Source organism: Tinamus guttatus, unplaced genomic scaffold (genome assembly GCF_059628265.1).
Source record: "Tinamus guttatus ecotype Peru unplaced genomic scaffold, ASM5962826v1 Tinamus_guttatus_pri_ptg000213l, whole genome shotgun sequence".
Lineage (NCBI taxonomy): Eukaryota > Metazoa > Chordata > Aves > Tinamiformes > Tinamidae > Tinamus > Tinamus guttatus.
This window is the reverse complement of record NW_028288747.1, coordinates 12,813,620-12,839,694: the sequence shown is the minus strand read 5'-3', so window position 1 is coordinate 12,839,694 and position 26,075 is coordinate 12,813,620. Positions and strand designations below refer to the sequence as shown.

Here is a 26,075-nt window from a genome sequence, read left to right as displayed (position 1 = left end):
ATGTCTGAAGACATACCTGAAGACATACCTGATGACATCTCATCTGAGCAGCAACCTGAAGTCACAGACATGCCCAGCAGTGATGTATTGCCTCAAGAGCCCCTGCCACCCCTTGTGGAAGCTGGCATCTTGCCTGAGCCTTTGCAAGACAAAGGTGAACAGACCACTCAGTGTGCCAGTAAGGGACAGGAAGGAGACACACTTTTTATCGAAAATCCTTTGACTGAAAAAATAAGTGAAAGTTTGCCTTCCAATGGAGAGGTGACTGAAAACACACCTGTTGACTGCATTGAGACCGTAAGCCTTGATGCTGAACCTGAATCTGAGGGAACACCACATGAGCAAAGTGGACCTGTAAGTAAGATGCCCTTTTCTAGAAAAGCTGCCTTCCCTGCTTTATAAGGAGAATAGAATTTTGTAAAATGTACATATTTTTTGCATTGGTTGCCTTGCTTGGACTACTCTGCACAAAGGCTTAATCATCCACCTGAGGAGTTGGTGGCAAAACTTTTGTCGCTAGTTATTTGGGGCTACCTCTCTGTATACATGAGCCCTGACTCTTCAGAATCATTCTTCAGAAGGCATCATCATCAGTGAATCTATTTCTTTGTAAGCAGTCGCACAGGCTGCTAAGCTGGTATCATGGTTTATTACATGCTTGATCCTGTTGCCTGGCAGGTCCATTGTGTTTCCTGCTGCCTCCAGACAATATGCACTGTAGACAGTGGAGTAATATTTTTCTTCTTACAGGACATGAACTCCTCTAAGACAAGTAGGTGGGGAGCTTGGGGTACCTGGGGCAAGTCTCTCCTGTCATCAGCTTCTGCCACAGTGGGTAAGTAAGGTACTTGAAAATATTTAAGCCATCATTTTAATGCATCATTAAATACTCTTAAAGGCAACAGCTAAAGTCAAGTTGCTTGTTTTGATTAAGAAGATTTAAACATCATTTTGTTCTGGCAAGCCATGGTGTGCCATGACATTGATAATGGCAAGAAGGACCTTCCTGCATTGTCAGTGCACCTAAATATTTCTTTAGGTCAGATTACAGACAATGTAACAGGCTTGTCTGCAGAGCAAGTTACCTACCTCATAGTGGCTCCTTCACAGAAAGGATATGATCTGCTGCAACCACTATCAGCCAAAGGCTCAGGAATTTGGAAGTCAGAGCCCTCCATCCCAGATGAATGTATGTGTATGTTTATGGTTTATATACTAAGACTTCTTTCTATAAAATATAAACCCATTTCTTGTAAATCATTCAAGCTTTCACTGCCAGTCAATGGAGCTCTTAAACTATCATACTGGACTTTAGAGAGTAGAAAAACATATTGAAACAATTTAGCATTTTCACACGTCTATAATACGCTTAGCGTTGCTGATTATTTCATTTCCGATAATAAAGTTTCCATATAATTTCTGTCTTATCTCTCCTTAAACTAGCTTTGCACATACAACCAGGGATTGTCTTTTTTGTCTTCTAAACAAAACATCTTATATCCTTGAATTGACCTTGACCTTTTTCGGATCATTGGAGTCCATTTGTACAAAAATGTCCTGAATTTTTGTCTGTGAAAAGCAGGTGTGATATCCTTCTGCACAAGATGTTCCATGCTACCTTTGGATTACTCAGTGTTTCCACCATGCTCAGTCTGACGCTAGGTGTCACACTAAGACAGTTATTGAATTTTTGTCGTTGATGAGTTTTATTTTGTTTTTAAAGGGTGCAAAAAGTTTGATTTTTTTCCACCCTGTGCAAGCACAGTGGAGTAGCTCCACTGAAATAGTTACTGGAATGATAAGATGGAAGAATTAGGCTCACTGTGTTTTGAAGACACAACTCTGTTGTTGCAGTTGTTACCATCATTTTACCCTCTTTCATTGAACTTGTATTCTTCAGTAAATCAGAAATTTTAAAAATCCATTCTTTCACTAGTAGATGTGATAAAATTCTACCCTGACACAGGGTTGCTATTACAGCTAAGCCAATTGAATGGTGAGCAGCCACTGAAATGAATAGTCGTGCTCTTCTCTTCCATGTTCCCTCTTCCGCTTATGTCCTCCTGAGCCTTTGGCAAGCCAGTTCAGAAAGCTACCGTAAAGAAGACTATCACTAAGGGGAAAATAAATGTTGACTTCCTGCCTGTTTAGTTCCTTGAGACAACTCCCTGTGGGAGGAGATAAGTGCCAGTGCCAGCAAATAGGCAACATCGGAGAAGCAGGACTTCTCTTACTAGTGCTAATGAGCCATTGGGTCACATTAGCTCTAGCATCAAACCTTTTACCCCAACGCGTAAGCCAGGCAAAATATATTCTGAGCTCATGTTTGAAGCTTGAGACTTCTGTTTAAAACAAAAACCAGTTTGTATACTTGAGAGCTTGCCTGATTTTCTTTTTTTTCCTCCAGGTGAGCTATCAGCTTCAGCTACCTTACTACCTCCCCTACAAGCCTTGCTTTTCAAATGCTGTAGTGTTTCATATGGATGAATTATATTGTTCAGACTTTTGTCTAAGTTACAGTGCTCAACAGGCTACATTTCCAAGCAGTCTATTCCTTACCATGGTGTATGCACATGCTTCACTCCTTCTATGTTTAGTTGTTTTTTTTTTGTTGTTGTTGTTGTTGCTTTTTTGTTTTAAATTTAAATACACTTTGCAGGATTATCATCTGTAAATACCCCTTATACAATAAAAGTAAGAAAAAATAGAACCCAGCTATTTAAATCGGCTTTGAAATTCATACTGAAAAGCTGTTAAAGCATCTTTCATATGTTGCTCGTAAGTAATATTAGCTGTCTTGATTATTTTACACCTAATGTACATTCCTCGTGTATTTTTCATTCTGCATCTAGTAGAATGATGTACAGAAATGTCAGACACCATAAACCTCTACTATATGCTGCTTGTCACTCAGTATGACAGAATGAAATGCCACTTTTGATGCCTCTCTTTTCGTGAGGAGCAATATATACATGGATATGTGCAATATTCAATATTATATAGCTTAAATTTAAGGCTATGTAAAATGAAAATGCTTGAGATAATATGAAATTAAAACATTGAAATGATGTGAAAATCCTCTTTATTCTCTATAGATATTATTCCACTGCTGTGAAATAAAGACAGACAAAAAAAAACAGCAGCTGGATTTTATGCTCATACCTTTCATAGCCATAAAAAGGACAGTTAATCCCTTCAGAACATATATCTTTCACTTGCATATATTACATCTGATTAAGGAAAAACTATTTATGTGAGAAATCACATGGTAATCACTCAGCTATTTTGTAAATAACAAGTTACAGCTGCTGTAGAAATAGCCCCTTATTTTCCACAGGCTGTTCTTGTTTTAAAAAATATATTGAATGTAGGTACCCGACTGTCAGCTCTTGCAGACTGCAGTCCCATTTACTTCCATATAGCTTAGAAGAGGTTGAATACTGAAAATGCATTACAACAATCTCTATGCTTATTGCTATATTATTTCACCAGTTGCAACAAGGAGCTCTGAAACTGGTCTCATTTACCATCTTAAGTAGAATTATTCCTGAATCAGTCTGAATGGCCTAATTGCTATCAGAACTACTCTGTGGATTTTTTTGTTTGTTTGTTTTAAGTAAAAGGAAGATGCTTTTGCTATAGCACTAAAGTGAATGGAGACAACCAAGAAAAAAAAAAGCTTTACTTTCTTTACAATGTGAGCACTTGAAAAAACTTACCTTGTAGCTCTTTTATCTCTGCTGTTAAAGAGGAGCAGTGGATGAAGGTATTAAAGTCATTCCCAAGTTTACAATGTCAATTCAATTTTGTCACCACGCAGTGTAACAAAATCAGCATACTGTTATCTCTTAAAATGCAGACTCATCTCCCATCAAATGTTTTATTTCTGTCCTTTTTACAATAACAAATAATGATTTCCATTTTCAATGCAATGTGTAGTTCTGCAGTGTCCCTGCATTTGTATTATTTAAGAGTGCTGACCTGTTTCAGTTGTGGTGTTCTGATCTCTTGCTTGTGTTGTTGTAGGCAAAGACGCTTGCCATATAGTTTAGTTCAGCAAGACTTTGTTCCTATCTACCCTGAAATGTTTCCTTACCATTCTGGTGCATATAACCACAGCCCTAAAAATGCTGCCTCTCATAATTTTGTAAATACAATGCAGCAACTATGCGAATGCACATTTTCAGAGATAAAAGCTTATCTGCAAACCTATGAGAATCACATTCCCAAGTGTACTGAGCTTCTGAAAGTCCATCAGTTTTTATGAATTGTTCATAGGATTAGTTACATTTTTATGTAATTATAGGACAGTATTTTTTTTTATGAAGTCAAAGTTCAAAAGGCAGGATGAAGTTAATTGTTCTAAACTTCTGAAAAGTGTATGAGGCCAAACCCTATGGAATTAGAAGGACCATTAATTTCTATTTAAACTAATGGGAATAGAATATATTCGACATCCTGAAAAGCAGGAAGCTAGACTTACTTGTACCACTGAAACAAGATTTAGAGTATTTCAGATCTGCTGCCATATATGTTACATTTTAGCTTTATAATTTTTAGTCAATATATTGAATGTAATAGTACAAAATAACAAAATAAAAATAAGTGAGGTAGGTTTAATGCTAATTCTGGTTTTCAACTATTTTTAAGAGATCATATGTACAGCATAGAATGTACTGCTAAAAGTATATAGCTGAAATCATGTAATCCAAAATATGTTTCTGCTGCAGGTCATGGGATAACAGCAGTAAAGGAAAAAGCAGGGTCTACTCTAAGAATTCATAATACAAGTTCAGCATCTTCAGAAGCAACAGATCCTTCCGAAGCTGAAACATCAATTATACGTAAGTTCAAGTTCACTGAAATTGGACAAAGCCCTTTGCCACTGCCAAATTTATACAACTTACAAAATCCTAATTTTTTGATCAGTGTACTGTAATTTGTGACTTATAGATGTGAAAGTTTACTGTAGCTTGCTCTGTCTTGTCAGAAGCAGAAGCTTCTCCAGACCAAAGCACTTTGGCAGATATTCCCTCTTCTCCTTCCTCTGGATCTCGTGGGATGTTGTCAGCAATCAGCAGTGTTGTGCAAAACACAGTGAGTCGTTTCAGCAGGGCTCTCTTCTCTAGTTCTTCTTTGGTTTAAGGTCCAAATTCATTTCAGCTCTGTTGGGTTGTGGGTCTTTGTAAGAGCAGTTCTGTGGTAGGCCTTACTAAAGTATCTTTCCCATGCCAAAATAACTGGATCAGATTTTAAAAAGTCAAATACAAGTAAGGAATTACGGATTTTAAATGAACATTTGAAGGCAGTTTTAGTGAAAAGATACAGTTGTGTTCTAAACTGTATATAATTCTGCAGGTTCTTGTAAAATCATTTTTATATTCATGTCACCATCATCTGATTTTTGCTGTTAAGTCCTTCCAGATAAAGTATGATAGGATGATTTGTTACTGTTTCTGAGGATAGATAAAATAAGAAGATAATCACTTTTCTTAAATTTTTTACTAAACTATCCCACTTCTATATTGCTATTCCTTAGTCACTATCTTTACGTCTTTTTCTAGTCTCTCATTTCATATTGGCTCTCCCAAAAAGTCGTCTGATTGCAGACTCAATGAGGTAAAATCTATTCTCCACCTTTCCTTCCTCTTGTGTTTTCTATATACTCTCCACATGTTCTCTCTATATTTTCTGTGTTGCATTTCATTCTTTTTCTCTTCCTCAGAGCTTCAGCTTTGCAAAATCCTGTATTGCTTTCATTATATTTCCAAATCAGTTATATTATTACTATACTGTTACTATACTGTACTGTTATACTACTGCTGTTGAATATCACCCAAAAAACAACTTGGAGCCTCAAGTGGTTGTGGCAACTCTTGCCTCTAACTAAAAAGCTTCCTATAATGCTTCAGTCCTAAAAACTGCATTGCCATCTGAGACTTGTATAAGCATTTTCCGTTATATATCAGGTTACACTGGCATGTGAGTATCTGTCAGATGCAGAATCCAGATTGGAATGGAAATTGTTAGTCAGTGAAAGTTATTCTACAGCACAGCTGAAAAACTGTGTGTGATGCTAGTAAGAAGACACAGCCACATTTCTATAGACAGCTATATATCTGCAGTCAGTCATTACTGGTGTCAAAATTTGAGGTGCAGGTCCAGTGCAAGTCTTTTTATTAATTAGAAATATTTGTATAGTTCATTTTCCTCTTTTTTCCTTCCTCAAATGTATAAAGAACAAAGTAACATAATTTTATAAACACGTAAATTCTATTGTTAGTTAAAGCAGAGAAAATATAAGGGGGTAAATGTTCAAAGACAGTGTCAACAAGAACAATACTCTTCACAGTTTCATTTTAACATAAAGCAAAAAAGAAATAACCAGATTGCATTGTTTTACAGGGGAAAAGTGTATTATCTGGAGGCTTAGATGCTTTGGAATTTATTGGAAAGACAACCATGAATGTCCTTGCAGAAAGTGATCCTGGATTTAAGAGAACCAAAACACTGATGGCAAGAACAGTTTCCTTATCTCAGGTTGGATTTATTTAAATACGGTTCTGTCAGTGCAGGTTTAGATTCTTTTTCTAGAATTTTATATGCCTCAGGGAGAGACCGAATTTATTGCCTAGGTATTTGGAAATAAATGTTATGTTTATATAGGATCCACTTCCTTTTTCTTCACAGAATTACAAAATACATGTTTTACAAAATTATCCTTTCTGCATAATCACATGCAGATGTGTACAATGGCTGATTTTTATAGGTAGAACAGGTGGTAATAAATTATTATACTCTGGAGAGACAGTCAAGTTAGTGTTTTCATAACAGCTGTAGATAGATATCCTCCAGCACCAACATTACTGTGCTTGTCTTGGAAATGAGTAATACAGGAATATGGCATATGTTTCATTAGAAATTTTTTATCTTATGCTCATTTAAAATAATGGTATCCTTACATAGGAATCAAGTCTTGACTCCCATCTTCAAAAGTTCTGTGATACAGTAATAATGGAGCAGAAGTATAGTTGCTGCCAGTACCAAATTACTTTAGCTCTCCAGACACAGAGGGAAGGGAGGCTTTGGAAAATGATAGTCTTTGAAAGAAGTTGTCAATGCTGCTGTGTGTTTACTTCATTGTAGGAAGGAATGAAGTGGTGGTTTTTTTTTTTTTTTTTTTTAACCGATTTATTCCATCTTTAGTCCTGATCATTGAAGGTGGAAACAGATTGATACAGTAGGCCAAAGCAAAGTAATTATTGCTAACAATATTATTATAATTAAACACCTTATATACATCTATAGCAGCAGCACTCTCTTTTAGATAGTCAGCACTGGTAAAGTGGAAATACATGTAGATATAACACTCTACAATCTCAGTATTGCAGCTGAAGGCTGCCCTGAGACGTGGTTCAGACTGTACGTGCCTCACACTGGCCGTCGTCCTAAGCTTGGGCTTGTGCAATGTGTTTTGAGGAAAGCATCCTGAGGCACTTCACACTACAGTAGCATTACATTTGCAGTAATGAAAGGCCCTGCCGCATGTAATAGAGGCTCAAAATTTTCATCTGTCTGAACATTTCTACCACAGGAAAAGCCATCCAAATGGTAGGATTCGAGTTTTCAAACAAAAGACTGGTTATGCAGGCATGTTTGATACTGTAAGTGCAATGCTGGCTCTGTGTAAATCAATGAGATTTTATTGTTAACTTCATTAAAAGAGCAATCTGACTGCATTCTTTTAAATTTCTGCATTTAAAAAGATGTAAGGATATAAAAATTAGAGACAGGTGGAATATTCAAATTATTTAAAATAAAGAATGATTAAAATAAGCAAGATATTCTCTATATGGGGCAAAACTTTCAGAAACAACAACATTTAACAGGATAAATGATCAAGTTCCAGTACCCTAGTTATACCCAGTGCTCTGTAACTTGCTACTGTAGCTGTGTACCTGTAGTGACTGAGTTGGGCTTTGGCTTTGAACGGGCCTGTAGAACAGTTTGAGCTGTTCCACTGACATATATGTAGCCTAGGGAAGTTAAGGCCACTGAGTTAAAGTGAGCCTTTACTAATATTTTCCTAAATGATGTGCTTGAATCTACATATAAAATATATGGCAAGAAGTGACATAAATCATTTCTCATGAGTCTTATAACACAGTGTCTACCTTTTAGCTGATAGATGCATAACATTTTGAATGGTCTTTTGAAAGTGGAGACTTAGAAAAATCAGGCATCATAAGTGCTTTGTACCAAATGAGTAGCAAGGTAATATCGTAGACATTCAGTAAGAGGGAAAGGTGCAAGCAGTGAGAGCTTGCCTATTATCAGAGGTTTTTGTGCACTTTAAAGTGCAATTTTGAGATGTACTAAGCAGTTTTCCAGCATCAAATTTGCCCAAGAGGCAAATTTCCCTCCTGGGAAGGAATGTGTGAGGTCACTCCAAAATGTCTCCAAGTTTATGGAGTATCGTTCTGACCCATCTTTGGTAGAAGACCTATCCCTACTAGACAGATCTCTCTTGTCAGTCCTGCTCTCATCTAAATCTGGTTTTACAGTCTGTTAAAAATATTTTAGATGTTATGTAAATAATATTCTTCCAGTTTTCTGGTCTGTGGAATGGCTCTTTAAGGCGATGTATGAAACTTTCCTCTTACATTTCTTCCATTGCAGTTGGTTGCTAATTTATGGGATGCTCTCCATAGATGGCATTGTTTTGGGAATATAAGCAAGAATAGTTTTTTTGTTTATTTATTTTCTTAAGATTTCGATTACCCCAGGAGAGAGACACTTAGAATGCCACTTAAATATTTTATTAGAAAAGTTTATCAGAAAAATATAGGTATTTCAGAGAGACTAAAATTTCAGCTCTGCAGGTACAATCTCAAATTTTATTGCTACTTTCTCAACAAGAAGCAGCAGAGAGTAATAAAGTCTGTCACGTCTACAGCACTGCCAATAAAACAACAGGAATGATGTATATTTTTGCAGCTGTTGCGAGAAGCTAAAGAAAAAGAGAAACAGAGACTGGCCCAGCAAGTTACAGTTGAGAGAACAGCGCATTATGGACTGCTTTTTGATGAATTCCAAGGTTTGTCCCATCTTGAAGCGCTAGAAATCCTGTCAAATGAAAGTGAAACCCAGGTACAGTATAAATAGCATAAATTTGATGTTTGGTTTAAAAAAAATGTTCCTAACACTAATCATCATTAAGAGTTATTTTTGTTAAGAGCATATATATCCTGTATTTTTTGGCTTGTAACACAGTGCAGAAGTCTTCTCAAAATTTGCTGGAAGATTCAAGTTTTTTCCTTTTGTACAAGGCCCTAGTACTTATATTCAAGAATTCCAGGCCTAGTGCACCTGGAGGCAAGTGAATTAGAATGGATTCCAGATTGCTTACTCAATTTCTAACTCTTCCTTATTGGGGTGATTTTTAAACTTACACAAGACTAGCCCAAGATATAATTACTGAAAGCATGCTTATGCTGAACATCTCTCTGAAGAGCATGCTGAAGTTACTATGTACTATTATATGTGTATGTTTTCATCTCAGCTGTTAACTCCCTGGATGTGCTAAACAGTAGATCAGTAGAACCTTTGTAAAGTCCCAGACGGAGTATTTTATACTGAAACATTTTTTTATGGACACATTTCTTATTATATTTATTCTTATTTATATTTAATTTATAATTAAATTCTTCTTCCTTTTTTGGGGTAATTATCACTCCTTAACCTCTGTGTTATAAAAATAACGACTTTATTATTTTTAGTGTTTTAAGAATAATTGTAATCTTCTGTCACAAATAATAGAAACTTGATTTGACATCAAGTATGTACATACTGTCTGCGTAGTTTTTGAAGTTATGTCTAAGCAAAAAATTACAACTTCAGAATCCTCATGTAAGGTTCAAAGGTTTGCCTTCCAAGAAAAAAAAAAGGAAAAAAAAAAAAGAAAATCCCACAAAACAGGCAAGAAATAAAGAGAAAAAAAAAGTTCAGGTTAAGTGCATCTATCAACACTATTTTACTTTTACCATGGGATACCACAGGGTAGGACTCTGCATAAGGTTTCTGATGTGCTGCTGCTTGCTACGTCCTAAGTAACCTCTAAGTAGCTTGTTCACAGTGATACAGTATCAGCAGGCTAGAAAACCTAAGCACAAAGGGCTGAATGCAGGTATCTGCATCAGCTGGGCCGGTTCTCTGTGGTATGGATGATGTGTGCTTCTCAAAAGAACAGGTACTCCAAATACCACCTGCATTCACAAAATACATCTACTCCTTCAAGCTGGAGACCTGTGCAAACAGACCAAAAGCCACACTATGATGTGCCACAGGAGGAAAGCAAGGGAAACTGAAGAGGTTGCTAGTGCCCTAGGTCCTTTTTATAGCATGGATTACTTAATTTAAAATATTAAATATACTATTTTTATTGTTTAAATTATTTCTATTTTAGAAATTTTTGTTTTAAATGTTTCAAATTAATCTTATGAAATGGATAATGCCATAGAGGAGGGAAAAACAAAACAACAATAAAAGTAGTTCTTTGAATTCTTGAATCTAATTTCCCATTCAATTCTGAGCATATGAACTGAACACATAAGAGAGGGAGTTCCAAGGAGGCACATGGAGAATATAATGTCACCAAAAATATTTTGTCTCTTTCCATTGTCTAACTGTGCCAGGCTGCATTGCGCTTCTTTACTTTAAAAAAAAAAAAAAAAATTTCTATGAAATAGAGGGACATTTCTCTTGGCATTTCTCTTGGCTTCCATGGATAGCCAGACATTGCAAAGAGTGATTCAGAAAATCTGTTTCTATTTGTTTCTCTTCATCTTGGATATCACCCTGTTAAATAATAAGGGACTTGTACTAGATATCTGAGACACCCAGGGATGTGTCAGAGATCTGTCAATGTATCCCTCAGAGCAAGGAGGCTGGTAGTTATCTGGAATCTTGGTGGGATTTTGAAGGGAGAAGAAACAGATTTATTCTCCCAACCCCTCCATGCCTGCCTACGCTAAGTATGAATTCTGTCTGCCTGTGCTGATCTTCTGCCTACTGTCCTCATTCAAGCAGTCCCAAAACATACATATTATTGTTTACAATTAGACCCAAGATTTGTAATCTGAAATGAGAGTTCTAGAAGAAGATAGAGACTGAAGAGGTTGCAGGACCTGTGTAATTTTGGTAATACTCATAACACTTTGTTGATTGATTAAAAATGTCATAACAACATGAATTGGAAAGTTAGAAATGCAATTTGAATATCTACTGGAAGTTTACATCTATATCTATATTTTGGTGCTGGCTCAAAATTGGCAGTTTAAGAAAGGCTCTATTTTTGTTGCAGTGCTCACTATGCTTTCTTTCACAGATTCAGTCCTATTTAGCTACACTGGATGGAGAGCAGTTGGAAACTGTGAAAAATGAGTTAATAGATATAAAAGAGATTTTTGTTCCAAAGGAGTCAGATGGCGAAGCAGTAAAGGAACAAAAAGGTAATTAGATGTATAAAGATTTAACCATTTGAGGACTTGTTAATTCTGCAAATCTGAACTACATTTTAATTTATATTATTCTAGTACTCTTCATAAAGAAGTAAGTAAAATGGATATTCTAGAATTTCTAGAAGTTGGTTAGTCTTTAACTCTGGATTTGTGCCATAATTGAAGTACGGAATAAAAAAATGTAGTGTAAGGAAGTGTTGCATTGTTTTACTATATCATGAGTGAAAGAAAAAAGAAGAAGAAAAGAGAAAAAAAAAGCATTATTTTTTCAAATGACTGAAGCTTTCTTGTAAAATCTCTTTACAGAATTGTGTAACCTGAAAGTTTCGGCAAGTATAGCAATGCTTTTCTGTTTTAGTAACCTAGCAAAGGCTGGGATCAGAAGGGTAAAACACCCTTAAAGCTGCATAACCCTTTTCCCTAGGCCTGTGAGATCTAACCAACCTCTCCTAGCTGTAGAAAGATTCCCCTTGATTTGTGAGGATTGACTCATGCCATTAAATGCTGTACTCAGAGACTTCGTAGCTGTTTCCTTCTCACCATCTTGCTCTATTCTCGGGGATGAAGATGTTTACATATGATTTCTCTAACCTTCAGAAAAGTTAGAGAAATTTTCTTGTAAACATCCACATGTTCTAACTGGAAATACTTTTCCACTCTGTGTGTGCTTCTGGTAGTGTTTACTCCGTATGCCTTGAGTCTGTCAGAGGTGGGTGGTTGTTTCTTCTTGGGGACAGCAAGTGTGCAGTGTAAGTTCTTACTGTAGTAGAGGTTTGGTTTTGTGCATTTTCCCTCCCCATTACTCATTATAAGCCCACATCCTACTGTGGTTTTTGTAAGAAACAGAAGTCAAGAAAGTGTACTGCATATTTAGAAATGAAAATGAGTCGTGAGATCTCTCCTTAATTTATGTGAGAAGTAGGGTTTTTTTGCTTTGAAGCCAGCCCCCAAGAAAAGCTCTGTTTTCTGCATGAATGATGTGCAGTGAAGCAGAGCTACTGAATCACTCTTACCTTGAAACACTAAGTGGCCTCTTAAGGCAATGAGCACCTTAAAGGAAAGGACAAAACCAGAGTGCTGCTGGCTTTCCCCTGCAAAAGCAGGTCACTCAGAAGCGCCCTGTATCCTGCTCTCAGCGCATATTAAAACCACACACAAGTCCTACCAACCTCTCCACTGAGTGGGGGTTGCAGCCCAAAGTGACTCATATCCTTTGGTGGGATCAGGCTCAACATCTATCTGCATTTGAACTACCAAAATTTTCATATTCTTGCAGTTCTGTTGGGATAATTTTGGTTCCACTGAGGATAGAAAAAGACTAGAAAGGTTGATCACTTTTCAGAGTAGTTTTCTGTTAGGACTGAGCTGACAGTTTTTTGGTGAGCTTCTAACCTGGGACGTGTGGCCTTACTCCTGCCTTCTGCCACAGGACGTGCACTGCTGCAGAGAGACGGTGCTGCACTGCACCCGCCTCGGAGCAACGTCCTAGTGCATTTCCAGTGACACAAAATGTATTAACTTCACTAAAATATATCAGAGTGGGTGACGTTTCTTATGAGCCCCGTAAGATCACTAGAGACAAAGAAAACTGGCCTTCCCCTGAATTCGTTAATGCATAATGAGTTAAGTGTTTTAATTAAAGCAGCAAATGCATAAGGGCCTATAAAACTTAAAGAATTCTACTGATGGGTCCTTAAGAAGCAAATGTCTGTCATTTTTAGATAAATACAATATTCAGCACTTTTGCATGTAATACTAACATGCAAATTCCATGTCTGTGTGTCCTAATAGAGCAGTTTTCTGTAACTCATCTTTCATTCCCTCTTTGGTTTGCTAATGTTTGCATAATCTAAAATGAGTTCCCATGACTCTGTATTGACTACCCTTAGTGTTTTGCTCTTATTTTACAAACAAGTTTATCTTTCTGGGGTGCATTGATGTGTATCCTCCTGGGAGTACACTTGGTGGTCTTTAAGGTCTTAGGTTTGTTGTTGTTTCTTTTTTTAACTAGAATTCTTCACCTGATTTGACTTCATTGGGCCTTGGGCATATTTCTGTGGCGTAAGCTGTATTTACACTAATAAAATGGTCTGTGTGTAATGTTAGTTTAAAGTTTTAAACATTATTTGTCATCTATAGCTAAGATAAAAGACAGGCTAATTTAAGAATTGGTCAATCTGGGTTAAATGCAGTTCATGTCTTGTTCAGAAGGAGCAACTTCCTTCTAATTTATGTTTTAGCTCAAGCTAGTTAATACAAGTTAAGGTCCTGTTAAGAACATTAATAGAATGTAAACTTATAAAAACAAGTCAATAAGCCATGCCCTCCTTTTAAAGGCATATTATTTCTATTATTTTATATAATATTTACAATATATTTTTATATTTTTGAGTCCTGATGGACTTAAAAGATGGCTGTCATTTTAGGAAGAGATAGCAGGTTCTGTTAAAATTTTTGGGAGGTTGGGCTAGATGAACTCTAGAGGTTCCTTCCAACCTTAACCATTCTGTGATTCTGTGGAGGTATCTGTGTTTTAATTCTGCTTGCTAAATAGTTTAAAACTACAACTACCATATCTTCAGTAGGATTACAACTTTTGCTTCCTATCGTTTTTCCCTTTTATGATGAAGGCATGTCCCTACAGAAGGCAGTGATGAACTAAAAGTGTTTAAGATGTTAAATCTTACCAGCCACTGAGCAATATTTTAAAACAAGTTGATTACCGCTTACTGGCTACTTTTTATGATTAGGTCCTGTTATTTTTATGGTGTCATTTGTCTTGTGTCATATGTCATATTTATATGATGTCATTTGGTGTACAGATACTTAAAACTAAGAGTTTAGTTAAGAGGAAAATCAGTGCTTTGCATTTAAGTGTTTGAAGAGGGTGGTGGTTTGCTTTATGTAAACTCTCCAGATCCATTCTTACCCTGTACTCTCAAGATCTTATTCAGGGATGTTAATGTTGTTTTTAGTCTCTACAGTAAACATTTTGAGCTGCGTATAAGGAGGAGTGAGTGCAGTGATCTTTAGAGCACTCTTTTAGAGAAGGCTAGACTTTGTTCTTGGCACCTTTGGAACTAGAGCCATAAGTTTCACCTTTGTCTTTACTTGGATCCAAAAGATAGGTGCAAAACAAATATCCCAAGAAAGAAAGGGAAAGGAGATTTTCTGACACAAGTGGGAAAAAGCAAAAAGGGTAGGCCCTTCTCTCTAACATTATGTATGTATTTTTCACAGCAGATTCTTTTCCTGTCAGTTGTTTATGAACTAAAGAAAGGATACATGGAGATGTAGCTCAACTTATATTGTAAAAGGAATTTAGAAAAAAAAAATCATGTGGAATCATGTGAGTTAAGGGAGAAGGTAGAAAAGGCTGGGTATTGAATTGGATATGCCAGTTAACCAATTTTGGTAATACTGCATTCAGTCAGTGAGTTACTTATCAATTTTCAGCATTTTGAACTTTATGGAAACATTTGGCAAGGTCTTAAGAATGAGTGAACCTTGAAAAACCTACTGCGAAGATGACAGCAGCAATGAAACGAACTCAGTGCATCTCCTTGGCTGACCTGTTCTTGACCTACCAGGGGTCTGTCCTGCTAAAAGAAAAGCTCAGTCTCCCGGTCAGTGCAGTGGAACAAAGTAGTAGTAGTAGGAACAAAGCAAAACATCAAAATCATTTTTGAAATAGGTGGGCTTTTATCAAGTTCTGTTGGAACCTGATTAAAAAAAAAAAAAAAAAAGGATTTTGCAGATTTTACCAGGATATGTGTGAATGAAGATTCAAAGCTTAGTAAATGCAGATGAACATAACCAATGAAAATACCAACTTTAAGAGCTTAGAACAGGTTAAAATGGTGGCACATAGCAACTGCAGTAAGACAAAAGAATATGTGTAGTAAGAAGTTCAAGTACTAAGAAAATATACTTTTCCTCATTAAATATTGTGTCAATAAAAGTGGAGATTCTATAAGGCTTCTTACTTTAAAGCAGAACAGAAAACCTATTTACTTAAAGAAACAGAAACAGAAATTCTTTACTTAAGCAAAGCTCGTCCTTAAAATAGAAAGGAAACACACCTCTTAACTGCGGTTTGCAGAGAGAACACGTAGCAAACATGTTTTCCAGGATGTTTTCTTTGAAACTCTATTTGTATCTTATGCTGCTACAATTTTTTATTCCTTATCTTGAAAGAAGAGGTTGGCATCTCTTCCTTAGTTATTTTGTAGCTCCATGTGTTCTTGTCAGGTAACTAGAGTGCATCCCATCTATACTTGTTTGCCTGAGTGAAACTCAGTAGCAATAAGTAGGCACTGAGAGAGTAGGCAACATGTCAAGCTTGGATGTCTTGTGTAGTTACTCCAGTTGCCTTTTCTTTTCTTTGAGCATATTTCCTGCTCTTTCTTGGTCATTGTCATTAGTTTGCAATCAAAATTATTTTCAAGTGCAAGGGATATAATTATACTGGATGTATTTGATTTATGTAAAATAGTATAGTGATAACACCCTAACAAAGAATTTGTTGTGTTTCTTGTTGCAGGGGATGCGGAAGAAGAGTTTGTCAGCATGCTCACGGAGCTGCTGTTCGAGTTGCACGTCGCTGCCACTCCTGACAAACTTAACAAGGTTAGTGCCTGTTAGTGACCTGCCCACTGTTTGCTGGGCGAAGACAAAGCAGGGGCACCTTGTCCTGACAGCTGACACAGAGCAGTATCCAGCTCCTGCAAGGGGCAGGAGGGGGGATTAATGTGACAAAAAACAGAACATTTTATATAGAAGTGGTGAGATTAGATAGTTGATATAGGTGCACTCTCTAGCTAGTGCAATGGGCCATGTTAGAAACAGCAAAAACGGAGAATATGAGCATGACGGATTTGTTCTAACATACTAGGAACAGTAACAAAGTTCAGATTCAGAATTATTTTTTTGCTCATCATGTTTATTCTTCTGTGGGACTTCTCCAGACCTCTGCTAGAATTAACACCCTGTGTTTATCTTATCTAGTTTTAATCATCTATAATGTAGATGGCTAAAAGCTAATCACATGGTCTTTTTGTAGTCAGGCCTCATTCTGAGGTGGTTTGTCTGATGATCTTAGGTTGAGATAATGTTTAGCGCTCTCTAAATACATAGATAGACTAAAGATAGCTGGCTTAGGTTCTAACATGTTTTGATTCAACTGCACACCAAAAAAATCTCCAAATAAATTTCCTGCTAACTATAAGAGTAGTCTCTGTAGCCATATACAACTTCAAGAATTTTTCATTTTGATTCACTTTCATGCACGTAAAAACAGATGAAGTTACAGTGACTGTCTTTTCCTTTAAGACTTTAGGACACTTATCTTACCTCTCCACTTTTTTTTCTTTCTTTGTATCACTGTTTTATTTTTTAATTTGGGAAATCTTTCCATGTAGATTCCTTTTTATAAACACTGCATAAATCTGAAGTATCAGTGACTTAATGCTGACTCTGTGAGCCAGCTATGAACATCATTCTTGTTGTAAAGATACTGAATACTAAATTATGTGTGGCGGATCTATATTTATACAGACAGATATACTTCATACAATTTCTTAAATACACACTTGACTGAGTGCCTTCCAGAGGACTGACATGAATAAAACTTCTGAATGAAAAATTAAAGTAAATATATTGTTAAGAGATGGTTCAGGAGTATAATTTGATATTCCCTATTTGAACAATAATTTGGGGTTGGGTCCTTTGCTTGGCAGGCAAGGAAAAAAGCTCATGAATGGCTGGAAGAAACCAATTTTTCCACCACAGTAGACATGGAAGAGAAGCTAAAAGAGAAACCTGAAGAACCTGCTGAAGAAAACACTGAAAAAGTGGAAGACAAAATTGGCAGCAATAAATCAGAAGTAGATAAAAAAAAAACTGTGGAGGTAATATAGCTTTTGAAGGATAAGTTTCACTCAGCAAATTGTTTTGTTAGATAAGGTTACTTCTTTGTGTGTTGATTTTGTGTGCTTTTCTTGCCGTTTTTAAACTCCTGGAGCTGTTAAGAAATACATTGAAATAGAACGCTAACTTGCACTTTTTTTTTTTTTTAACTGTTAATCTGTTCCCATGCATATATATCTATATAGTAGGACCTACTTACCCTATGCTATAGCACTATTGAATGTGGTTGGGATCTTTGTCATTTTTTCTAATGAATTCTTGTCTGCCCTTCCTCTTTGCAGAAAATTACAAATAAGTAAACTGAGTTTCACACTATAGATTACAGGTTTTTATGATTATAATTTTTTCCCTGACACCAGCTTGTGAAAATTATGATGCCAGAGTTCTAGGTAGAATTCTTTAGTGTTACTGTTAAAAAATATTTTTTGTGGGAATGTTGTTCATTCCTGCTACTGATGAATGATATTTTCAGCTCACAATTAAAATAATTCTGTCTTATATTCGAGAGTTAAGAGACTTTTTATCTATTAGAAATTGCTCAAAAATGTCATCTTAGAAAATCTGAGAGCAGGTTCTAGCTTCCATTGAAATAAGTAGTTTCTTCTTACTCATTTTCCAGAGTGAGTGTAAGGTCTTTATGACTCGTGGATATTTTGTTTTCCAGTGTTGTTTATGACCATTATGACTGATATTATTTCACTGTGTATGTGCTGTTATTTTCAAATTTGTGCATGATGGATTTTTTGTTGGCTTGTTTGTTTTAGATTTCAAATTACTTTTTATATATATGTGTGTGTGTGTGTACATCAACAATAGTGTTGATATTATTCCCTTTTTTAATCTCATATAAGGAAATCTACATGCTATCAATTGAAAGTCTGGCAGAGGTAACAGCTCGGTGTATTGAGCAGCTTCATAAAGTAGCAGAATTAATTCTACATGGGCAAGAAGTTGAAAAAACAGCTCAAGATCAAGCAAAAGTACTGACAAAGTGAGTACTGTTAATTTCTTATATGAACATTTGCTTAAAAGTCAGGCAGTTATGCTGAATTTATGGCATTTGAAGGCTAAGTAAGTCCATGAGTTAAGAAATAGCACTAGCGTTAGGATTTCTGTTGCCGTTAAGTCACTCAGGCTGCCTGCTATATTTTGGCATAGCTAACATCAGTATATTTAGAACACAACCTGAATATCTAGTCACAACCTGCAATTTGTTGTTGCTTCAGGAAGTAAACATAGGTGTTCATGTGGGATGTGTTTCCTGTGATCTCTGCAAAAGACACTGTGCCAACAAGTACAGAATTTACTTTCTTATCTGCCAGTAGAGTCTCATTTAGGTAATGTTTATATGCCATAAATATACAAGTCAATCAGGAATTCTAAACAATAAGAAACACATTTGTCAGCAACTTTGTACTAATGTACCACAGAACATATGTAGCTTTACAAGCCAGTCTTCCTGTTGGGTCTCAGAATTCAGATCAAAACGTCTGTGTAATAATAGATTCTACTGATTTTGATGGGTTTGGGTTTTACCCACCTCCTAAGCATTTGTCCAGATGTTGTAAGCACTTGAATCCTAGGTAAAGTACTTAGGCAAGTGTTTACCTTTAGGAATGGTGGAACTTGGGCAAAGTCCAAAGCAAAACTTCTGTCTACAATAAAGCCCTTGAACAACTGCGTTGCAAAGTTAGAGACAAAGTATGCTGCACCCTACATGATCACACACTATGACGTGACGAACCTGTGATGGTCTAGTAAACAGTAAAAGATCTAAAAGATAGAATTAGACTTCCTTGTTCTCTTGTACACTCTGATATGTTCCCTTTTAGTGTAGAGTAGATATTTTCTATGCTTGGAGAGGAAACTTTTTACTATTCTCATTAAAGTCAGAGTTATTCTCAGTAGTATTTCTAGGGGTTGCTTTGTTGCAGTCATCAGAAAAAAAAACAATAGTTGAACTAAAGGTTTAGAAATTTAAAATTTGAAATGTTGCCGTATCAAAAGAGAAAAGTGCTGGAGATAGAATGGCTTCATTTTTTGGCTGTGGTCTGCACTGAATTTTTCAGGAGGGATATAAAGCTTCTTTCATGAGCAAAATCTACCTTAAGATACTTAAAAATAAATAGAAGCACAATTACCTCAAGAATATTCTTGGCTTTTAAGAAGTTTTTTGGTGCTTGGGACAGTTAATAGGCTTTATCTTTGGGCAGGGCAAGGATGTATTTTTATACTTGTCTCTCTCTTTCAAACCAGCTTAACAAGTGCCATGTGCAATGAAGTTTCATCTTTATCAAAGAAGTTTTCTGATTCTCTAACAGCAGCTGGGGTAAGCCAACAGTGTTTTCTGTTGCATTTGGGGTTTTATAAATGTAGTTCCCTTCAAATGGAAATTATTACACAAATCCTCTGGCTTTACATGACGTACTGGCAAAGAGGATACTTCTTTCTTCAGTTCAAGAACCCAGAGCATTTTATAGAAGATTCCCTGCTGTAAAGGAAGTCTGTGAGCTTGGATAGACTCTGCAGTGCATCCCCTGCCTTCTGAAGTCTCTCTTTCAAATCCCTCATTTCCACTCAGCAGTCCTTATTTGCTCCCACTGAAAGGGGCCCACGTTGTCAAGAATAGTGGAAATCCCACTACCTGGGAACATCATCTTTTGCTGTTCAGCCTATCCTTTTAGAATCCATTTGTATAAAAGTCGTCAATAACGCTTTGAATATTTTAAGATGGTTTCACCAGCTGTCATCTTAGCCTTTGCTATATGCCCTAGGCTGGATCCATTGGATTTGTGAAGGATTTCAGAGATTAAAAAATCTATGTTTGGTCTTCTGTCTCAAACATCACTGTCGTTTATCTTAAGGTGTTCAGTTTGGGAAGATCTCTTAGTCTGTGATCTTAGTTGTTAAAGACAAAATTTCTTTCCCATTCCCCTTCACATCGATAGGATACTGATAGGGTGACAGATGGGGAGACTTGCATGAAGGGGAGCAGTGGCCCTGTCGTGCTCTGCTGCTCAAAATGTTTCAAAAACAACTGACATCTGAGCACTCCAGTGTGATTCAGAGGCAAAAACCGTGTCGTTACTAAGTTGTTCTGTAAATGTCAGAGAAGATCTAGCTCTATCTTTCCTAATTACCCCAGGAGAAGGTGAATGCATTAAAGGAAGTTTCCCTTGTTCTCCCATGAGCTCTTGCAGCACATCTCTGAAAAGCATTTTCAGAGTTATTTGTAGGAGAGCATGATTTACTGAATTGCTTTTATTCTGAATAATTTACATTCCTTCCAATTACTCTGGAAGAATCTGCTTATTTTGCATTTTGGGGATGTTTTTTAGTATATCTTTTTTTTTTTGACACTTACAATAAGTAGATATACAGACACATAAAAATATATAGCCCATGAAATACTAAACTGCCCTGACTCAGAAAATTGGAAACTAAAGCTCTCCTGAGTGTTAAACTAGGTTTTTAGGGCCAGATTGTTTTCATGGATGCCTGTGAGCACACATGAGGAATTGAGCAGAAAGACACTTCTCATTGCCAACATATATACTTCAACTTATAAGTATGCAACATATGCGACATATATACAACTTCTATACAGAAGACATTGTTAGTTGGCCTTTCTGGATAGCTTTTAAGGGTTGTCCCCTCCATGCAAGTTTTTGGAGGAAGATGTGAGCCTCCTACTCACCATGATCAGTCAGAAAAGCAGGGAGCAGCCATCACACGACTGTGCTAATTCCGCATCTTCTTGCATGTCTCTGTGGCTCAACTTGCTCCTTAAACTGCCCGCAGCACTTGGATTCACAGGGACGTGCCAGCAGCCTGCAGTGTGCATTGAAGCTGAGAAATGGGTTAGAATGGAAAATAATTTTTTTTTTTTTTTTTCCTCAAAGACAGTGCCATCACTATATCTTTATCTATACGGTTCAGATGTTTAGTTGTGGTGATGACTGTGCTCATGTTTTATAATGTTGGCCATGTTTCTGAGGGTAAGCAGTGATGGAGGGGCAAGAAATAACAGCTTTGCTTGCTATGCAAGTTTTCTTTCGAATTTTAACTTGTCATTGATTTGTGCAATCAATGTGTGCACTTAATTGATACTGCTTTCTTTATGTTTCAGTTTATTGACAATCAACTAAACAGTGCACTGTGTAATGGATTTCCTAGTAACTGGCAGTAAAATGTTCTTTTTTCTAACCATCTTCCTTTTGTTTCTCCACCTTCCTCCAACTGCCTTGTCCTCTTTTGTTTCTAGAGTTTTAGAAATTATGTTTATTTTATCATACCTCACCTTAGTATCATTTCTGAGATGCTAATTAAATTTAATCTATAGTTAAGTTTTTTCATGTTTCTTTGAATCTGTAATATAAAAGTAATAGGATGGTTTTGGTAAAATTAATTGGTATTGCATTTGCTTTAGTCTAACATTTCACTGTTCAATATTGGAAAAAGCAACTTTTTGTGGGCATTATTATCATTGTCAATAAGGACAATGCAAAAAAACGGTAAGAAGGAAAATAGGCAAAAGTCTTTGCCATTTTAAAAAGCAGAAGAACCCACGAAGCTTGGTTTGGTTCATTTGGTTTCAACTGGTTTTTGTAGCCCCTGATAACTTCACTATTTATTATACCCACTTCTATTCCTATCTAGTGGTTGGGAAAAATGCTGTGTGCTGGGCCAGTTCCACACTGGCCAGTTTGTGCTCTCCAGCTCAACATACGTTGCTGCCAGTCCAAGGATCCGAGTTTCACCTGTGTTTTTCCTCAGTAGGGGAACTAAGCTGGGCATTTCACTTGCACCTAGCCACTGATTTTCTTGAAACTTTTAAGGAGTTAATTATCTTTCTGACCTCTATTTCTCCATCTTGATTCCTTGAAATGAGGCAGCAAACTAAAAAATTATTAGGAGAGATGAAAAGAGACTAATAGACAAATGGATAGATGAATATAAATCTCTCATCCATAGGAAATCAGGCAATTTGAAACTCTGTGGCTCTTGAGTTAATCAAAAGATTAAACCATGGGCCCATCTTAGTTCTTCATACACAGTAAGAGAAATACTACTGAAGTGTGTATGAAACATGGTGTCAGTTAGCAGGAATACTACAATAAATAGTCTGAATAACAATCAAGCTAAAAGACCTTTCTAGAATTCATAAAACCACTACTCCAATCCTAGTATATTCCTGTTAAATGTATTTCTTGTCCTGTCATTTCCTTCTGTTTTCTGATTTACAGAGCAGTATGAAGGCAGAGGTTCTTAACCCCATTGTCAACTCCGTGATATTAGAGGTAAGCCTTCACCCTTGTCACATTACCGAATGCTCTAGTAAGATGAAATGAAACAGTTTCCTTTTTTTCTACAAAAAAGAACTGCATAGAAAGTAATAGCGGTATCCTTCTGGCAGTTCAGTGCCGCCTCATAAACCTCACTTTTGTGTTCAGCATCTCCCACAAATACCACTATAATAATATTACATTTTCTGAGGATTCTTAAGAATGATCTATCTGAAGTGGACCTGGTTAGATTTTAAAGTTCTGCTGCTGTCTGTCAGAGCAGAGTAGACAACTTGCAGGATGCTGCTTATTTAATAGCTTAACCTCTTTTAAACCCATTCACAAGATGCCTGGGATAAGCCTATCCTTACTGCTCTGTTTTCTATTTCTGCTCTTGCAAAATAATTTTTACTGACAAATATTTTGAGCATTTTTCTCAGCTTTTCTTTAAAACTTGAGCTGCAGGAATGCTGCAGTGCTTCCCACCTACAGGCATTTTGATTTCTACAAAGATTCACAGTTGTCTAAAAAGAAGCAGGCTTGCTCAGTGCATGCATAACCATGTGTCAGACATCACAAAAATGTTCACGAGGAGCTTCTGTTAGACACCGTGGTCTGTTCTTGATCAGAAAAGCCCAGCGAGTAAATGTGCCTCTGTTTTCCTGAGGAGGGAAGAGGTCAAGAGGCAGTAGTATCCTTGTAAAGTACTAAAACAAAGTATATCTGCAGCTTGCATTCTTCTAACTCTACTAACCAGTTCACACCTCTCTTTAAATAAAGAAAAAAGAACATGTGAAGTACTGACTGCAAACTGTCATTATGTACCTTCCCGCTACTAGCTGCTTCCTTAAAAAATGAGCAACGGGTCATTTTAGAATAAACATTTGCACTGAATGAACAATAGCTTTAAGGAAAAATACAGAAAGTTGAATAGAGATGTGGTAAAGATTGTATTATTTCTTACATAGTTACATTTGTTTTAGAATAAATTTGTTGTTATAGTTGACATTCCGTTCTAAGCTCCAGGAATTTAAAACTCTGGGAATGTCAAAATTTTGGGAATAAGCTGTTTTGTACTGCTTAAACTCCATTATTTGTACATAAATGTGTATTAGTACAGCCCAGGTTTGTACCATATTTTAAATTGCCTCGCTGTCCAGTATTAGAAATTCTGTAAGTAGTGCAACAGTTTGTTTAAGCTGCTCTAATCATTCAAATAATTAATTTCAGTGTCAGTTCTCCCACCTGTACCACATCCGAGGTCAGTTCTGTTGATGGAGGGCTTGCTGCTTGCTTTAGGAAAGCTTTACATCCTTCAGAACACACTGACATTTTATTCCACTCAGATTACACACAAAGCTCTCGGAGGTGACTCACATTCAGGTGGAGGGGAGATCAGATTTCTGTATGATTCAAGCTGTGTTTACTAGCTATAAACTGTTGTAAATTATAGGGGGGAGTTAATCTACAGATTCTAAAACCTTCTGTGAATATGTATCCCAACGTAATGGTGGCAATCTAAGAAAGATGGAGTTTATTTAAGAGGTGAAATGTAATTCCTGAGATCTGTGACAACTACTAATGACTACATGTTTTCTCTCCCATTAGGGTTGCAACAGTACTACTTATATTCAAGATGCTTTCCAGCTATTGCTTCCAGTTCTGCAAATTTCACATATCCAGACCAGTTGTTTGAAAACACATTAGGGACAGTTTCCCAGCAGTTGTCACCACTGGGCTTAGCAGAAACCACAGACCTAATCTCTTTAATGTATGCAGATACAAGAGAAGCTATGAGAGATGTCTGGTCACTTAAAGTCTTCTGAGGACACTAAATGCAGTTTTGCACATACAGTATTGAATAACATTTTAAATCTTATTTAGACTTTTGACGTAGTTTGCAAAGTGAATAATTTCTCTTCCATTAGAGTATGTCCTTTGCATTAATTCAATTTGGGGCAATGGTTTATTGATATCAGTATTGACTAAAGTACAGATTCTAAATGCTGACCCTTTCGATTTTAAGCAATGTATGAAACAAATTAGAATGTCATGCTTTTTTAAAAAATTAAGCCCATTTCTGTTATTTGGATCTTAACTCTCAGTTAAAAAAGATTTATTTCAAAAGTCGGTTTCCATATTTAACTTTAGTCAACATGAACAAATTATCTTAGCGTTGTGCATAGTAATAAATAATCTGATAATGATCTATATCATTTATATAACAATTTGTTCAGAGCTGTACAGTAATAAGTATTATTATTTTACCTAATGAAAATTATGGGGATATGCATATACTGACATGAAATAGGGCCAGTTGGAGTATGGGTATAGCTGTATATTTGCTGACCCCTATTCATTCATATTTATCTTGATTCCGACTGATTGCACACTGTTGCAAGGCAAAGCAGTTTTTCAAGTATGCATGGAATAGATAATTTATCTTTCCTTGTTTGGAAACTGCTTATTTTTTAAAAAATCCTTGGGTTACAGCTTAAATTTGGGGTGTAAACATCATGAAGTTTTATATCAAATGGAATTACTGATGCTGATATGATGGAAATACAGTTTGCAGGCATAAAAAGTAACTTGTGAGGAGAAGTTTTGAGAGAATTACTTTGGGAGGTGATCAACCGACTTTACTCTGTACCATAGTATACTTGAACATCAGGAATGACATTAGAGAGTAACACTAGCAGTCGTGATAATTTGTCCATATTCTTAGCTTAAAATCCTTAGCTGTGGACATCAGAGTATATTTAGTATGATTTACCTCATAGAACCTTCCAATATTTTATGTAGCTCATTCTGCTGGATTTTCAGTTTACTACATTTTTCTTAGCTGCTTTGTATTTTTTCCTCTTGATATGCTTATGAATTCTATTTAAATGCTTTTTAATTGTAGCTGAGATCTGAATATGTTTAAGTGTAGAAGCATAGTTCACACGTTCTAAAAATAATGAAACAGAACATAAGAAAACACTGTCTTTTTTTGTTAGAAATGCAAAATCAGGTATCTACTTACACATGGGAACTTTTATAAGTCCAAATAAGAGATGACAGAAATGTCTCTATCTTATGTGTTTGTGGTCCCTGTTCTGCTGCCTCATCCATCATGGCTTTTCCATCTTCTGTTATTTAGTGCTGAAAGCAATAAGACATGTCATGCAAAATTTACATTCTGGCATTCCATAATTTAACAGTTTTGAAGTATCTTTCTGAGCAAGTAGAAAAAATGCAGTCCTCAAATTTGCTTGCAAATAAAGTTATTAAATAAATAAATAAAAATCTGTAACATATTACCATGAACAAAAACAAAAAGCCCTTCAGCAGCTGGAAAGGC

The 26,075-nt window shown here is 36.3% G+C and overlaps 1 protein-coding gene across 1 annotated transcript; it reads left to right on the top strand.

Moving 5' to 3' along the window:
• Window positions 1-25,593, top strand: FAM114A1 (family with sequence similarity 114 member A1). The gene is made up of 13 exons (XM_088524798.1): window positions 1-354; window positions 751-835; window positions 4,731-4,844; window positions 4,997-5,097; window positions 6,406-6,540; window positions 8,998-9,150; window positions 11,387-11,510; window positions 16,063-16,148; window positions 17,258-17,428; window positions 18,299-18,438; window positions 19,704-19,776; window positions 22,694-22,747; window positions 24,341-25,593. The coding sequence occupies exons 1-13, from the start codon at window positions 1-3 to the stop codon at window positions 24,437-24,439; spliced, it is 1,689 nt and encodes a 562-aa protein (XP_088380924.1). The 3' UTR covers window positions 24,440-25,593.
• The last annotated feature ends 482 nt before the right edge of the window (window positions 25,594-26,075 follow it).

What these genes read in the sequence shown, in the direction of transcription:
- FAM114A1 (XM_088524798.1), top strand. Translation starts at nt 1, where the DNA reads ATGTCTGAAGACATACCTGAAGACATACCTGATGACATCTCATCTGAG. An exon ending in AGCTGAAACATCAATTATAC is followed by an intron (nt 4,845 to 4,996) that starts GTAAGTTCAAGT and finishes TGTCAGAAGCAG; the next exon opens with AAGCTTCTCCAGACCAAAGC. An exon ending in TCAACTCCGTGATATTAGAG is followed by an intron (nt 22,748 to 24,340) that starts GTAAGCCTTCAC and finishes CTCTCCCATTAG; the next exon opens with GGTTGCAACAGTACTACTTA.